The sequence below is a fragment of the Anser brachyrhynchus genome (assembly GCF_964034855.1).
Source record: "Anser brachyrhynchus genome assembly, chromosome: 13".
In the NCBI taxonomy this organism is placed as follows: domain Eukaryota; kingdom Metazoa; phylum Chordata; class Aves; order Anseriformes; family Anatidae; genus Anser; species Anser brachyrhynchus.
The window spans coordinates 2,896,010-2,912,481 of record NC_137708.1 but is presented as its reverse complement, the minus strand read 5'-3'; the positions used below and the strand labels follow the sequence as shown (position 1 = coordinate 2,912,481).

The 16,472-nt window shown below is 34.1% G+C and overlaps 1 protein-coding gene across 3 annotated transcripts in view; it reads right to left on the bottom strand.

Annotated features, from left to right (window-relative positions):
- The window catches only part of LOC308177325 (connector enhancer of kinase suppressor of ras 2-like), a 186,277-nt gene that overhangs the window by 73,332 nt on the left and 96,473 nt on the right, over positions 1-16,472 (bottom strand). For all 3 annotated transcript variants that reach the window (XM_080554341.1, XM_080554340.1, XM_080554342.1), the window contains exons 7-8: positions 13,574-13,633; positions 9,766-9,834 (exon numbers count right to left, since the gene is read on the bottom strand). In XM_080554341.1, the coding sequence (XP_080410467.1) occupies positions 9,766-9,834; positions 13,574-13,633 (129 nt within the window). The remainder of the gene's footprint in view (positions 1-9,765; positions 9,835-13,573; positions 13,634-16,472) is intronic.

Genomic DNA, 16,472 nt, shown 5'->3' with positions numbered 1-16,472 from the left:
GGGACATGCCAATAAACACACAGGTGCACACACACAAAACCCAGAAAAAATATCTGAAAAGTCATCCCTGTTTCTCTTCTATAGTACAGCTATCTCCTCCACTTAGTCTCACCTTGTTATTACCAGGAAATAACTCATTTTACAAGAGCAAGCCTATATAGAAAGGAGTTACTAGAAAGAATGACCTCTTGTAAGTGACAATGAGGTTACTGGTTCGCATTTAGCTCTGTGAAACAGCAGAGCCTGCAGAAATATTTATAGGGAGGACTCTGGAGGACTTTCCTAGCCTTTTTTTATTCACATTTTCTCCAATTCAGACTTGATTTCTAGATTTGCTACTGAAGAAAAGTGAATAGGTGCGGGATGTTACTTTAACCCAAACACTGATGGTCACCTTCTCCCCCCAGTTCTGCTAAACAAAGCGTTATGGATCCAATCCTGCACAGAATACGTCCTGCAAAAGTCGTTTTCTTTCACAGAAAAGCTGAGCTCTCAGCAGCTCTAAAAGTAGCCTGTATTAAACTCTTCCCACCATTTTCTGTTCCAAACACAGCAGATTTTTATTGTGGTAATAAAGGACCATAGTAAAGACCTGTTGTAGGTTACTCATGGTTAGTTATAACTACCACAGCTCTTAGGAATCAGAGCACTGTGCGTGAACAGCATTTCTGCAATGACAACCTTACCGAGGCAGAATTGTGGCAGCCCTGAAGTGAGCTATTACGAATAAAAAGCTTTAGGGAATCCAAGAGCTGGAGCTGTACAAGTGTACGCGAGCCTTCGGTGCCGTTATATTTGCTATGCCCTTTGACTATGCTTAACTGGCAAGTTCATGGTAACAGTTTTATCATTGCTCTTCTGACCAATATGTGTATTCCCATTAGTATTAAAAATAAAATATTAAAAAAAAAAAAAGATTTAAGTGTTCAGAATCAGTGCAGTCTACATGTATCGGCATATTATATCACGTACCATTTATAACTACTTCCTTTTAGAGGAAGATAATCGATTATACATGAAGGTGGAGGTTCAAATCCTCTCACAAGGGCCTGAGAGAAGTTTAGCTAGAAACTTACAGTTTATACCTGGTCTCGACAGTGGGCCGAAGCCAGGATCCCAAGTGTGAACATTTGGCTTGGAAAGCACTGTATGTCTCATAGTGCTAAAAAGCATTTTTATAGCTTTTTACAGTTCTATTCTATTTTTAATGTTGCTGGTTTACTGAAAAATTTCTAAAAATGCACTGGTCACAAACGGACCACAACTAAACACAAATATCTCAACTTCCATTCCATACGAACGCTTCTGGTTTGCACTTTGCTTATAACGACAGGATGTTTATATATAAATACACACATATATTTTACGGAATTTTAAATTTAAAATTGGACGGACTATTTTTGATTTTTATAGATTGCTGTAATTTTCAGAATGCTGAAACCTTTGGAGTTCCGTGAGCTCCTTTTAGATAAGAATGATAAATAATTAAGTTAATGATAAATTATTCCAAGGAGAACCTTAATGACAAAACCATTAAATAGCAAGATCTATTAAAGAACAGTCTGCAATCATTACTACTAGGCTATGATAAAATGCTCTTAGGAATTTGGACATGTTATTATAAATTGTATTACTAAAAATATCTTTATGAAAATAGAAGTCATTACAGTGGATTAAAAATCTTAGTTGAAAATCAGTCCTTCAGACAGATTTTGACATTTATTCTTAAACAGTTTATAATTGCAATTACTAGCTTCTAGCTGTGGTGAGATGTGTTCAGCAAAAGTGTTTTTTGCTCCTTTAAGTTTTTTTACCATTCAGTTAATCAGGTTCTACAATATGGGTTAAGACATTTCACTCGGTAATAAAAGTTAACATGTAAATTAGAGTAATGAAGGAAAAAAAGACTAGCATGATGCTCTATTTTCCTGAATAAATGAAATTGGAGCAATTAGGATAGCCATTACACTCAAATCAACAAGTTCAGGGCATTGTTATGTTCTCTTTGCACAGCACGGTAAAGGTCTAGTCACGGTGCATGTTCTCTGGAAAACATATTTGCATATTGTAATACAACACACTATTTCCATATATTTGCTCTCTTTATAAATCAGACCTACAAAGTAGAGTGTGGAAAGTCACACGGCTGCTGTACTCCTAGTTCATAACCCAAAGAATGTGCAAAATACTGTCAGATGCCAGCAATGAAAATTGCCACCACAGTGATATACAGTTTGTAAAGAGAAAAGATGAGAATCACAGGAAATTGATACTCGCTGGCTAAAAATACAGTTGACTTAATGTTAGTCCAAAGAAAATTCTCTTTAATTTAGATGTTAAACATAGAAGAAACATAGATGAATATAACTCACTGAATAAGGTAAGAGGAAGGCAGAAGTTTAATTTTTTTTGGTGGTTTACATTTAGGATTGTTCAATCGATAATTTTTATTGCTTTGTACATCAGCAGTGTGGAAAAAAGGGCTCCAGGGGGAAAAATGTATTATTGTAGTCTATTTTAAAGGATTAATTTTCTCATAGAAAGTACAACCAAGTTAATTAGTGGAAAGTGCAATATATGGTAACTTTGAAAACGATAGCTAAAAAATTTTATGGTAAAGAAATTTAGCACCATAGGGACTAAAATTATACTGATATAAATATCCAGAATGCTGTAGTAATTTTGTATACCTAAAACTGATGATTTTGTAGTTGGGACTGCTTAAGTAGTATATGCAGAAAAACAATGCTTGCTCATTAACCTGCAGTAAACTAGTTTGTCTTCTTGTTCTTCAATATATTCTTTAGAGTCTCCCAGTATTGACTTGTTCCTTCTCCTTTAGAAGATCTAGATTTGTCTGAATGTGATTCAGAACACATCCCACCAGCAGTAGGGGTTTGGGCATTTTTATACATCCAAACCATGTTCATGCTGGACAAGCACCTTTTCTCCTTTTTTAAAATAAAGGCTATCTGGCTGATGATGATTGACTGATGATCTGTATGAAAAATAAACTAACATAAAAAATTCCTAACATTATGCACAACAACAACAAAAAATCTGAAGAAAAGACTAAACACTGCATTTGTGGATGAGTGCATAGGCATTAAGTCCATGATATATTCATCTATAAAAGGAACTGAAAAAACAGCTGGACTGTTGAACACAATGAGGCTTATCAAAGGATTCCAGTGGTTAAAACCACCACCACAGTTATTTACCTCCGTGCTGATTTCCTCAAAACTCATTATGTGTATTTGTCATGGTGCAAATTTAGAAAACAACTCAGAGTGGAACTAGAGTGCTTAGTGGACAGAACATGTATATTCCTTTCTTTGTTTTTCCTGAAAATTCTGGGGATAAAGGATAAATGTGATTCTTCAATTCCTTCACTGTTTTATCAAACCGTAACATTTAGTGGGACTCTGAAAAAAAGAAAAACTTCCAAGAAATACAAAAATATATAGTGCACCTGCCAGACGGAAGGCAGGCTAAACCTCCACGTGTTTCTGGGAGTTATGCATATTAAACTCACTGTATCATTTGCCCAGCTTTAATCTTACTTAGGATGGAAAGAGACAGAGCGTAAACTAAAAATGAGTTTAAGAACTGCATTGCTGGGCATTTGATCTGGAAATCAATTGTACAGAATGGTATTTACTAAATAACTAGAACATATGACATTGCACACCACCTGCAAACAAGTAATTTTGCTTTGTCTCCAGTAGGACCTAACCCTTACATGAACCAGGACAGATGTTTCCCCTCAAGGCTCTTTCAATACATAAGCAAACCCATCTGGATATTTACTCGATTCTTAACAGTATGACCTTTCTTCATATTTTCATTAAAAAAAAACAAAAACAAAAAACGGGGGGGGGGAGGAGGGAGAGATGAGCAAACTCAACTTTTTGTTAAAGAAACAGTCATCTTTTGTATGTTAAGTCTGTCTGTAATTCACTTTGCCTTACAATACTACCCAGGCTAGGGAATTTATCAAGGGAATTAGTTTCATTAACATGGAAATCAGAAATTATTATTAAACAAAAATGTGCTGCAAGATCATAAGACTTTCTGTCACTGACTGGAAAGCTCATCATTAACACCTGTAGCTGATTCACTCTCCTCATTAATATCCTAAGTGTTACTAAAAATAATTGATGATGGAAATACCAACAGTTATCTATTATCTTACATAGTTATTTTCATTGAATAACAGAGAAATACAGCAAGATTCCAAGATGATGCAAGATGTGCTACTGGAAGACACATATTACTAAGCCTTTTTGAAAGGCCGAATCCTGAGATTCAGTGATATGTGGAAATTTCTTTCCAAACCAAATGACTTTTTGGGGGGGAAGAAGTTGTAATTGTCATGACATCTCTTGTTCAGTTTTTATCTTTCCTTTTCCTACTTGCATTTCTGTGTTTCAGTGTGCTGAAACACAGATCGTATGACCTGTCACTACAGTTACAGATTTACCTCCATCTAAAGTGAGCACCCATTAAAACTCAGATTTCCAATTCAACACACATACATCTGGAATATTAATTCAATAAATATTTTAACACTAATAAATTAGTGCTGGAAATTATTAATTGTTGCAGGGCTCTTGACGTTGTACCTTCTCTTTTAGAAGACTCAGATTTGTATGAATGGGATTCAGAATACAACCTACCAGCAACAGGGATTTAGACATTTTTATAAATCCAAACAGTGTTCATGCTAATTTCAAACTACACAGTTTGACAGACAATGAGCAGTATGAAAGGGCATTAGGCTGTGGCTCATGTATTTACAGAGCATCCTCCATTCCAAAGAATAAACCTATCAAGTATGAAAATGCATCCCCATTATTTTAAAATAACAGCTATTTAGACATAACACAACAAACACCTTACACAACAAAGCAAATGTGTTTGAACTGAAAGAGCTGTTCTAGGCTACTACATCCTTTTGTTACCCCTTCTACACAGTTGTAGGCAACTATAACTTAATTGTTTTCATCAGTTCTTCAATCACCATCCTAGTCAGACCTCTTTCAAATTTCACCACAGATTTTCTTACAGATGTTCATATGGATGCTTGCTCTTCCACAGTGTTGTTCTCTTCCTTAAACAGTTCTTTCCCTTCCTGGTCTGTATAGCCTATAGACCTAGCTGGCTAGGTAACCAAAATTTAAATCTTTAAAAAAAATAAAAAATCATTCAATACATTTTCTTTTTTACCCCGTTACATTTGCAAATGTTCTTACGCAAATTCACCTTTGATGACTGCAAATGACCTGAACATCACACAGTATTTCAGACTAGATATTACCAATGTCAAGACAATGGCATTAAAACTCTATTTCTCCTGGAAACATGTTCCTGATTAATTCCAAGTTCATCTTTGCCATTTTCAGTCACATCACCTCCATGGTGATGAGTCGATTTGGGATTAATTACTACATTCTGACTTCAGGATTCTTGCCAGCTGCTCCTGAGTAACATTTAGCTTTCAACATGAGTTACTAAAAGCATTATTATTGCTCTCTGTCCTATCAAATGACCTTCAAATTCTAATCCTCAAAAAAAAAAAAAGAAAAAGAAAAAAAGGTTTTCAGATTTCTGAACCATTTTCCCTAGTTCATCTAACACTTTTGTATACAAAAGTAGATCTAATATCTACATCTGTTCAGACAGCTAGATCAATACTTGTTTGGATCAGTAAGATTTCTGTTGTCTGAAAAAAATATCAAAGGTAGAACATTAACATAATTTATTTTCATAAACTTATACTGTATTTCATCTAACATTCCATTTTCCTAAAGTCTTTAGTTATCCTTTATAATCCTCTAAATCACCTGTAAAACCTTGCATAGTATTGACTAGTAAGTTTGTCTCCTTACGCTTCCACAGCATACGATGTTATCCTAAAGCAGACAACTCATTAAAAATCCTTGCTTAGGGAGTTGCAATTGAAAGTGTCAGTCCCTTCAGTAAACATATGCAGATGATTTGGCTTTAATTTATCAGCTTTGCTTCCATCCTGAGAATGGATGTACCTATATATTTGTTATGACTGGTTTTCTTCTCTTTGTCCTATATTCTATACTATTCTAATTATGGAAATTCGAAAGAAACAAATATTTCTTGGCCACAGACAAACTTATCTTTAATTTTACCCTATTTTCACTGCATGACAGTCCCAATTCTTTGACTAAAGAATCACATCCCATCCGTAAAACAACTTTAGTTAAAGTTAAGGCAAAATGAAATTTACTTTCCTTTTATTTCAACTAAGCAGCAGAAAATACTATTCACAGAACCTGAGGTGTAATTATTATTTTTGTAAGCTAATGAATGCACAGTGCTATATTCAGCGCTTCTGTTTAATTTTATAGGAGAGGAAAGAAAAACTCCACAAGGCATTCAATTTCTTGCCGACAGGCGAGAACTAGTGCCTGTTGTTACTGGTAGGAAAAAAAAAAGAGTTAATGTCATGGTATTTAAGAACGTGTGACTTATTTACCAAGTTTCTTGTGCTGTTTTATTAAAATCTAATAAGCAAGAAGGATAAGCAGAAAAGCAAATAAGGACATTGGATAATGATTAAATGATCTTAACAGCTAGAGGTGAATCAACTGATTTAATTAATTTATTGCCTAAAGTACTATTATTTTTACTTTGATGTTCATAATTGTATAACAGAGGGCTCCTTGGCTTGACCAGATTCCAGGTAGTAAATCTTTTATTTCTAACTCCTTCAACTGTTGCATTATATAAGTTTTAAGCTGTTTCCCTTTGATACTTTAGAAAAACTCCTTTTTTAAAACTTTCAACTACACTGAAGAATTAAAATGTGTTCTTTTTTTTTGTTAATAATGTTAATATATTTGTTAATATAAATGATTTCAGTAAGAGTATGAATATAGCTACCTTTAGTTACCTGATCATTTCTTACTTAATTCAGATTATGCTTTATATAAAATTAGCATACGAATTTTAAGTAATAACAATTATTTTGAAGACATACAGCCAAAATATTCTAGCCCCATCAATACCAAAATACTTAACTCCACACATCCAGCAATCCAATGGACTGACATTGTCAGCATACTTAATCCTCTGCTATAGCTTTACAACCCCAGAGAAATGCCTCCAAGATTAAAAGTGCTGTTATCTGTGCTGACTGCACTGGAATGCAGGGACAGTACAACTATTTTCAACTCCACATCTTAAACCTGTTTAAGAGCTTACTCCTCTCACAGTTACGAAATGCGTAATGATTCTTCTCTTAAATTGGACCTCCTCATGAATTTCAAATTGAAATTGAAATTAGTTTTTATTACTTAAGGAAAAAAATCAGTATCCTTTTAGATTCATTTTTGCCTACGTAGGATGAAAATGAACATTAGCCTTTTAAAAAGCACAGTCTTATTTGTACTATATTAGCACAGGAGTACTGCTTTACCTATGAATGAATATGTTTTCACTGTACAGCCCTGTAGCTCAATGTTAAGTATGCAAAGTATCACAGTTGGGAATATAAAGAGGATGTCAAGGAGGGTCATGCATTAGGATGAAAAACTGACAGTGCTCCAATTATTTAGGTTACCAAAGGAAAGGTGAAGAGGTAGTTTGATTACATCCTGAAAATACCTAAATGAGAAACTGGATCTCCAGTGTAATAGATAAAAATAGATCAAGATCAAAGGACTGGAAGTATATGCCAGACAAATGCATACTACAAACAAAAAGACTCCCCCCCGAAATGAGAATAATTAGCTAACAGAACAGGTTGTGGGAACGTCACTGAGTGTTTTGAAAAAATCAAATTATCTTAGTAAATGAGCAAACATCAATTTATCCAGAAAATACACTGGCCTATTTTAGTCTAAATCAGATGAGATGATGCCAATAGTCAGCTACAGGATTAGCATCTAATGAAAAAAACCTACACTTTCTTTAATCAGGAAAGTATTTTCACTGATGGTAAAACAAAATGACTATATCTAATCATCTTCAGAACAGACCTTTTCAAAACAGGATTTATATTATCAAGATATAAAAGAACATCAATCTTAAGAAAATGCCTTTGTTAGGATAACAAAGATAAACATTGTGTGATGCAAATCCTCTGAAACACACAAATTTCAGAGGAAAGTGTATTTCTCCATTTTTATATTGTATAATTTTTTGCATTTTTGTCCTGTGTATACATTTTGTGAAAGCATGGAGTGCTTTGTGCCTACATGTTCCAATGCCAGGTGAGCAAGATAGTCTGTAGCTCTGGAAAACCTGCAAGACCACCACAGAAATGCAAGACTTGTTTTGTACAGTTTGCCAACTGCCCCCCAGACTGTTCATTTCAAGTGGGTTGCACCGCATTCTGTGAGCTGGCCTTGCTAGTATAAAGACATTGATCATATGGAAATTTAATGAACGGAAACCTTTGAATTATTCTAGCCCACTAATGGAAATAATAGTAATTATAAACATGATATCATTCGTCACAGCTTGTGATAGCTTGGGTGAAGAAGCAAAGTGTAGTTCACAGTTGGACACACACCTCTGAAACACAAGCACTAAAAATTACTGGCTGACTCTACACAGTCACAAGGAAGACAGAATAAAGCTTGCTCAGCATTTGCAAAGGAAGAATACGTTTCTGAAAGAAACTGCTTGCCATTTATCCCTTTTCATAGCTTGTTATAGACTTCAGAATGAATAATTAACAGTGAGGTTTGGATTTTTGAAAAAGGTATTCTCTGCCACTTGACTCAGCTGTTGGCAGTGTGCCTGCCCTTAGATAGAGAGGGATTACAAGCATCAAACACTTTGGGCTCGTTATAACACACATGGGAAGATGCAACCCAGAAAGCCAATTCTTGAGTAGTTGAATGAGTGGGGTTTCACCTCTGGGAGTAAAGATTAAATCAGGTTTGTCACTTGAAGAGTATGTCTGATGGAGAAAGCCAGTCTAATGCATATTTCAGCTTGTACTGTGACAACTCACAGATCCTCTGTAATGTAAGTAAGAGCTTCATGTTGCATTAAAATTGTAAGTGAAGAAGTTATACTTCTTTTGAAAAGAAAATATTTGCTCTCTAATAATTTTCAACTCCCACAAATGCCAAAGAGGTTTCTTTATTTTTCTGGTTTTGTATATAAAATGAAATGTAGGTTGGTATGCATAAACAATAACTGCATACGCTGTGACAAATACAATGGCACACTTAAATGTGCACAGATCAGGTACCACAGTATCTTAGACTGAGCATACACTTCCCCATACACATGCTTATGTTTAACAGTTTCACCAACTTTATAAAATTGTTCATCAGCTTAAAAATAAATATGAAAAGAAATATATGGCTGTTGCAGAATTCCTGCATTTTGAATTCAAATCCCAGATTAAAGAAATGCATATTTCTGTTTAAGAGAAAAAGTTAAACTTACTGGCATATCCATAACAGGAAATCTAAGAACAACAACCAGTACAATCACTGTAAATTGTCGATAAAATATTCTGGGATCTCCTTATATAACGAGTATAATGTTGAACAGCAGCTATGAAAAATATGTTTGGCTTAATCCTTCTGGGCTAATTAATGACAATTAAAAAAAAAATAAAAAGGCACAAATTAAGTGTAAGCAATGATTATATTTTAAAAGGCATAAAGAGTGATCTAGATTGCTAAAGTTACCCAGTAAGAATTATTGTCTTTTTAGCAGTGGGAACAGTCAAAGCCTCCAGACCAGAACTTCCGAAGTACTTACCACAGTCTGATGGTTGACCTGGATCACCTCATCGCCAGCATGGATTTTCTTACACTGGTCAGCAGGAGACTAAGGACAGGAGATAACAATTAACTTTACATTTTAGGGGGACCACAATGGAAGAGCAGGAATGAAAACTACAAATGAGGAAAGAGGCAAGAAAGCTCTGCCCAAAGAAGCATTATTATCAAATAACAATAACTTACTATATTTACAAAAAAAAATCACATTTATTCGGAACAATATTATTCTGGTAACCAATGACAATTCAAAGATGAGTTCAAATCCTTCTTCCTGTGGTGATGAACAACCTTTTTGACTGGTTGAGCTATTTTAGTTTCTTTACCTCTCAGAGGGGAGTACTGGGCCATGAGCTGTCACAATCTTGCTGGGAATTCACTGAGTGAATTAACATCATTTAGCAGTAAAGCTGCTAAGCCAACTAATACCGAACTTACTACTCGTGCGGGGTCAGGTCTGGAAAAAAAATGCATATAACAGAAAAGTATGCAGTCCTTTACGTAGCAGGTTTACTGCTGAAGTTCATGGCAGATACTCTGCAAATATACTACAGCTCCAGCACTTCCAAGACAGCACTAGATTAACCATGTGAACGCAAAGTGGTAATTTAGAAAAGGATAAAGTCCTTGACAGGCTGGCTATTTGGTATAGAATATATACATACATACGCACACATACTATTCCACCACCATAATTTTGGGATCCCTGAGTCAAAAACCTTCCTTATTCTAAATATAGCTGCTTCTGATCACATTGAAATGGATCAAACCCCATTGCCTTGCAAGCCACTTGTACACAGTCAACTGCATGTCAACGAATGTGTCAGAATACAAGATTTACAGGAGCTAAAGGTGACTTGCAGCTTATATTCATGACCTCACTGAGTACCAATCAAAAATTCCAGGAAACTGTCAATAGCTCTTCTGCTGGACAGACGTCTTCAACTACCAATCCCACCTGTCATTTCCATCCATTATGTGGATGCATATTATAAACAAATAGAAGGAGTAAAGACAACAGGAAACAATACAACAAAAGCCCAAACAGCCACTGGGCAAAAAATGGTTGCAATTGCTCCTAAACAAAATGCCAAAGAGACTGTTACAGTTTAACCTCAATAGGTAGGCAAGCATCACACAGGTGGTTGCTTACTCCTCTTCCTCAGCAGAACAGGGAGAAAATATGATGAAAAAGCACATGGGTTGAGATAAGGACAGGATTTTAGCTATGTACAGGACTAAACATAAACCAGAAAGATATTCTATTTCCATTTGTAGAATGCAGTGGGAATACAAAGTTGGTTGCTTTAAACAGTGAATGAAGGGTAAGCAGGAAACTGAAGTAAACTCCACTATTCGTAATGGGTTTAACTTCAGTTGATATTAGCTGAAAAAGCACAGGCCTGGCTCTTTCTCTTTTTAGCTCCTTTCCTGACTTTGATGAGGCTGAGCTAATTATTATCTTTCAAAATTAAACACTGGCTCTGAGGTCAATTATACCTTCAAAAGGAATGAAAAATCAATTTGCTGAAATGCCAGAAATTAAACATCTTTGAAGCTTTTTTATCTGCACATGTGATTACACTTTTAGAAAAGAGAAAGTAAAAAAAAAAAAAAAAGGAACTTCTTAATGTTGTCTTATCAAAAAGTTTTGATGTGTACAGTTCAGTCAAAATAAAAATGCAAGTTTTAGTGGCTGGTGAACTTCATATCTTTTCACATGAATTTCAGTTATAAATATATATTTTCCCTACAAATTGCATTATATTTCTAAAATAAATTAAAATTACAGTGAAAAAAGTATATTAATTATTGCATGGGTAATTCAATCTATGGTTGTAACATAAGATGGTTGGTTCATAAGTTTTGGGACTCAATTAAAGTGTTTTTTATATTTATATTTACAGGTACATGTAGTTATATTAAGACTTCTAAATGCTGCCAGTAGTGTTAATATATGTAAGCATACAAATGTCAAGCTTAACTTGCATTAGACTTGTCTTATGATTCACAAATTTTTACACACCAAACATAAGGCTTTCCCTGGGTCTGTAGTACCTAAAAATGGGTGACAAAAACGATCAAAACTATCTCAATACATACAAACCAAGCAGAACAAAATATCACACATGAAGCTCAGCCATACAGTGCAGAATACCACTGATGTATGCCAGTAAGTATGTACATTTTTGGCTAGCTGCACAGTGCAAATTTCATGTTTCTTGGGTGTGAGCATTGCACAGTTTCATTATTAGCTTTATAAAATTTGAACTTGTAATTTATCCAGCTATACTGTCTTAAAAAGAATGAAAACAATGTGACTAAAACATGGACTATTTGAAAAACAGAAGGGATAGGTCCTATTTTGAAGTCTGTCATAATAATTACATTGCAGCAGTTGAAGTAAAATTATTTTTTTTCAAATTTGTAATTATGAATTGCAAGTTAAGTAACAAGAAGCTGCTTCACAGAAAAACTAAACAATGTGACAAGAATAACAATCAGTCATACTGATTTACATGCCAAAGCATTTCTGTGTACTTTCAATCCAGATATTGCCTAATTTCTGGGACTACAATGAAAAGGATGGTTAATACATTCTTGATATCTTCTATCTTTGCTACAGGTACTGGAAACTATAAAAATTTAGTGATGGTGAACTCCTCCTAATACAATTCATTCAGGAATAATTATTTTTATAAAAGAACTTTTTGTATGTCCTCAGACAAAAGTCATTTAGATTCTTCACTTTTCTTTTTTCCCCTAACATTGTCAAGTCACCCCCTTCTCTTTCATTTACTCCTTTTCACAATTTCTCCCTTCTTACTGATAGTCTTGTCAGTGATTACTGCTAGCTTGAAAACCTTCTGGTTTATCAAAGATCATTCTACAACCTGAATATAATATTTTAAGTTATTTTTCTGTGTTACCCATTTCTTTTTTACAGCCACCAATACTGCTGATACTGTAAATGCTTTAGAATTTATTATTTTACGATCTGTTTTACAGAATTGCTTAGACACGCAGAACCTATTCATTTCCTATGAGGCAATCTTAGGACAGGTATCGTCTCCACGAGTTTAATTTTTCTAGCATTCTACTTTTCAAGAAAATTCATTTACTAATTAGGAAAAGGCTTTTAAAACAATACTGTCCATTTAAAAAAAACAGCAGAAAAGTATTCATCATTGTATGATAATATACTCACTGCAAAAAGTAATCTCACTGTACATATTAAAGGTTGGTCAAATGACAACCACACTTATCACCAACTCTGCAATGCTTTAACTAGTCTGGTCAATATAACCATAAAAAGCAGATTGTTTTCTGTTATATTACTGATCTGTTGAAAGCTTTATTTATTTATTTTTAATATGAACTTGAATTGTCTTATGTTTCGAGAGGTTTATCTGAAGGAGATAACAAAATTAAATACAACACATTTTATTTAAGACTAATGATGATGCTCTTGCATAAGAAAAAAATACTCAATATAAACCAAAATACTTTTGTGACAGAGAAAACATACATAATTAGAAGGGTGTAGTGGAAGATAGAAGTTAAAGATTTTCATTTTATTATAACATTAGTTGGTCACTTCATCACAGATATTTTTCCCTATCTATTTTTAATGGTTCTGAATTTTTAAGGTAAAATGATATATATATAAAAAAAAAAGATAAAAAGTAGCTTGTTTCATAGCAAGTTTTGACATTACAAAATACACTGCAGATCTACAGAAGATATTTGCATGCATGATAGAAGTCTTTTAGGATAAGGAAGCTTACATTTTCAGTTGTTCCCGTGATTACATGCAGCCCGTCATATGTTGATTTGATATACATCCCCTGAAAAAAGACCAAGAAGGGTAATTAATTCTTGCAGAAAACGAACGAATGATGTTTGCATGATGATAAAATAAGTATGCATATTCCAGTTTAAGGACAATACTATTTCAACAAACTGGCATAAACCATGCTTGAACAAAATTTTTAAAAGTTAAACAAACGTGTATCAAGACCCACGATAAACAGAATAGTTTTCTCACTTATTGCATTTATAATTCCAGTATAAATTTTTTGAAAGAATTCAACACCAAGCATCAGCATAAAAGCTTGTTACAATGCAGTATTTGAAATATTTAACTTAATCTCTTTTTATTACTGATGTCATAAAAGAAGCAACAAAACTGAAACAATGAACAAGAATAGTCTTTAAAATTATATGCCCCATCTTCAGAGAGTTACTGGTTCATGGTCTAACTTAGAAAGTACGTAAGCCAGTGCTCATATTGCCAATTTGTAGAGAAAAATGATCTTGGTGAGCTAACAGGAGCTTTATAATTAGTCCAGCATGAATTGTGCTTGAAGGAGGTGATTGATGAGATACAGAGAGACAACCTAAGTGGGTACACACACACACACACAAACACACAGAGCCTTGAATGTCAGTGAGACTCAATTGCTACATTCTTCTTCAGGAGTAAGGTCATCTCTCCATATACTATGGTTATCCATCAAATTTTGAAATCTAATTAATCTAATTGATACATTGCACTGCTGATTCATTATCCTTTCAATAATTCTGCATCACTTTGTATTGTCAAAATGGAAGTTTAGAGCCCCCAGCAAATAAGAAAGAACATTTTGTTCACAGAAACCAACTTCAAGATTCCTGAGCATTAATGAAGATCTGCAGGCTAGTTGTTAACCTAAAATAAATAAATAAATAAATAAATTCTACAGAGGTAAGATCCTATTGTTTTATACAACTACCTTAATTGTAAGGGTGTAGAGAAGACAGACTGAAACTCTTCTTAGGAGAACACAGTGGGGACATGAGAAGCAACAGACACAAGTTGGAACTTGACAGGTTTTTATTTATTTATTTATTTATTACTATTATTTTTAAAAATAATGATGGTGATAAAAAACTGGAACTAGTTGCCTGGACAGGTTGTGGAATCTCTGACATTGCAGATGACCAAAATTAACTGGATGAAGCCCCGAAAAACCTGCTCTAAATGGATTTGCTTTTACTTTTCATCATGACAAAATGGGGCTTCTACCTTTGTGCAAACTAATTTAATTTCAGCAAGTTTAAACCTTATTTAAATCTTAAAAATAAAGACTAGCTAAAACTGATCATATTGCTTAACCTTGCTTCTTAGGAAACTCCATTACATATATTACACACTCTGACTACTTGTTCTTGTAAGAGATTGCTTTATAAGTTATTTCATTTGTTCATAACAGAGGTGGTCAAGTTAAGTCTTGGCAGTTTTGAAATCATTTTCATAAAATACAGTTAGTTGGAAGAAAGTTTAGTGGTTAGTCTTCCACTATTTCCTTCTCTACAGTTGGCTTAATTTTATCAGTTTGCTATTTTACTGTCTCTATAGTACCTTCAACTGTTACTGACAAACGTCTGATTCTCTCTTTGCCAACTAGAAGACATACACAAGAGATCATGAAAAACCCTGAACATCCTCATTAGAAATGGGATACTGAGTCTCCATTAAGAATCTTACACAGAGATCAAAATCCACCTAGTATGTTGCATTTCCACAATGAACTTTTTGCCAGAATGTTAAACAACATCACCACATCCATCACAGACCTCTGTTACTTTAACACATCGCAGATTTCAGTCACATTTCCAGCCACACTTTTATTATCAAACTTAACATCACAATTTTAACACTTTACTTGTTGACAAGATTAATTCCTCACCTAATGGATCAATAGATTAATAGATTTTTAAGGTGAAAACAAAACACAGTGGTAACTTCTCACTAAGTTTTATCACATATTTCTTCATAAAGATCCTAGCCTCTTGTTAAGTTATATGTATTTTTTGGGGAAAACAAAACAAAACAAAACAAAACACCACTGATTCTGTCCTTTAACATATGCCATCTGAGAGACAGAAAAACTGACTAATCAACTAAGAATTATCCTACAGTTTGCTATCTGCTCTTTCACCTCAGCTATTAAAGTTTAACAACAAAATACATTACAATAAAGTATTTTTGTGAATGATTCAGATTGTTCTAGATAAAACTTTCATCCTTGGATCCCCTTAAAGAAAAATGTCAGCTGTTTTTCGTTGACCACTACGGTAGCACTGTATCTCCTTTACGGGAGGAGATACATTACCTGAGAACTCTGAAAGACTGTATTTTATCTAAAAAATAAAAAAAGTTATACTCAGTTATTCCTCTATATAGTTCAGAATGCAGCCTATTTATCAAATATTTATATATTAAACAAACAATAACATAAATACTTATATACACATACCCATCATATATAGAGTAATAGCTCCAAAAATATTTTTCCACAGAGGAGAAAGCTGTGAGTATAATTACATAAATAAGACTGAAAATATTCTTAAAAAGCACCCCCTGAGAAACACATACCAATTCTGAAAACTGCTTTCTTTAGTCTGTGCTGGGTGTTCTAGAGGCCAGATATGTGCCCTGCTTGAAAGACAACACTTCAAATCCCTCTTTCCACCCTGTAAACGTTTTTCCCTAAAAGACATGTCCTTGATATGCCACCTGTCAGCACTTGCCTACCCTTCATAACAGACAATGCAGTGTGTAAGTTGAATCCAGCTCTCAACTGCCTTCTGTGGTATGAAGGTTTTTAGAGGATAATTTATCCTTCAGTAAGAAAAGACACA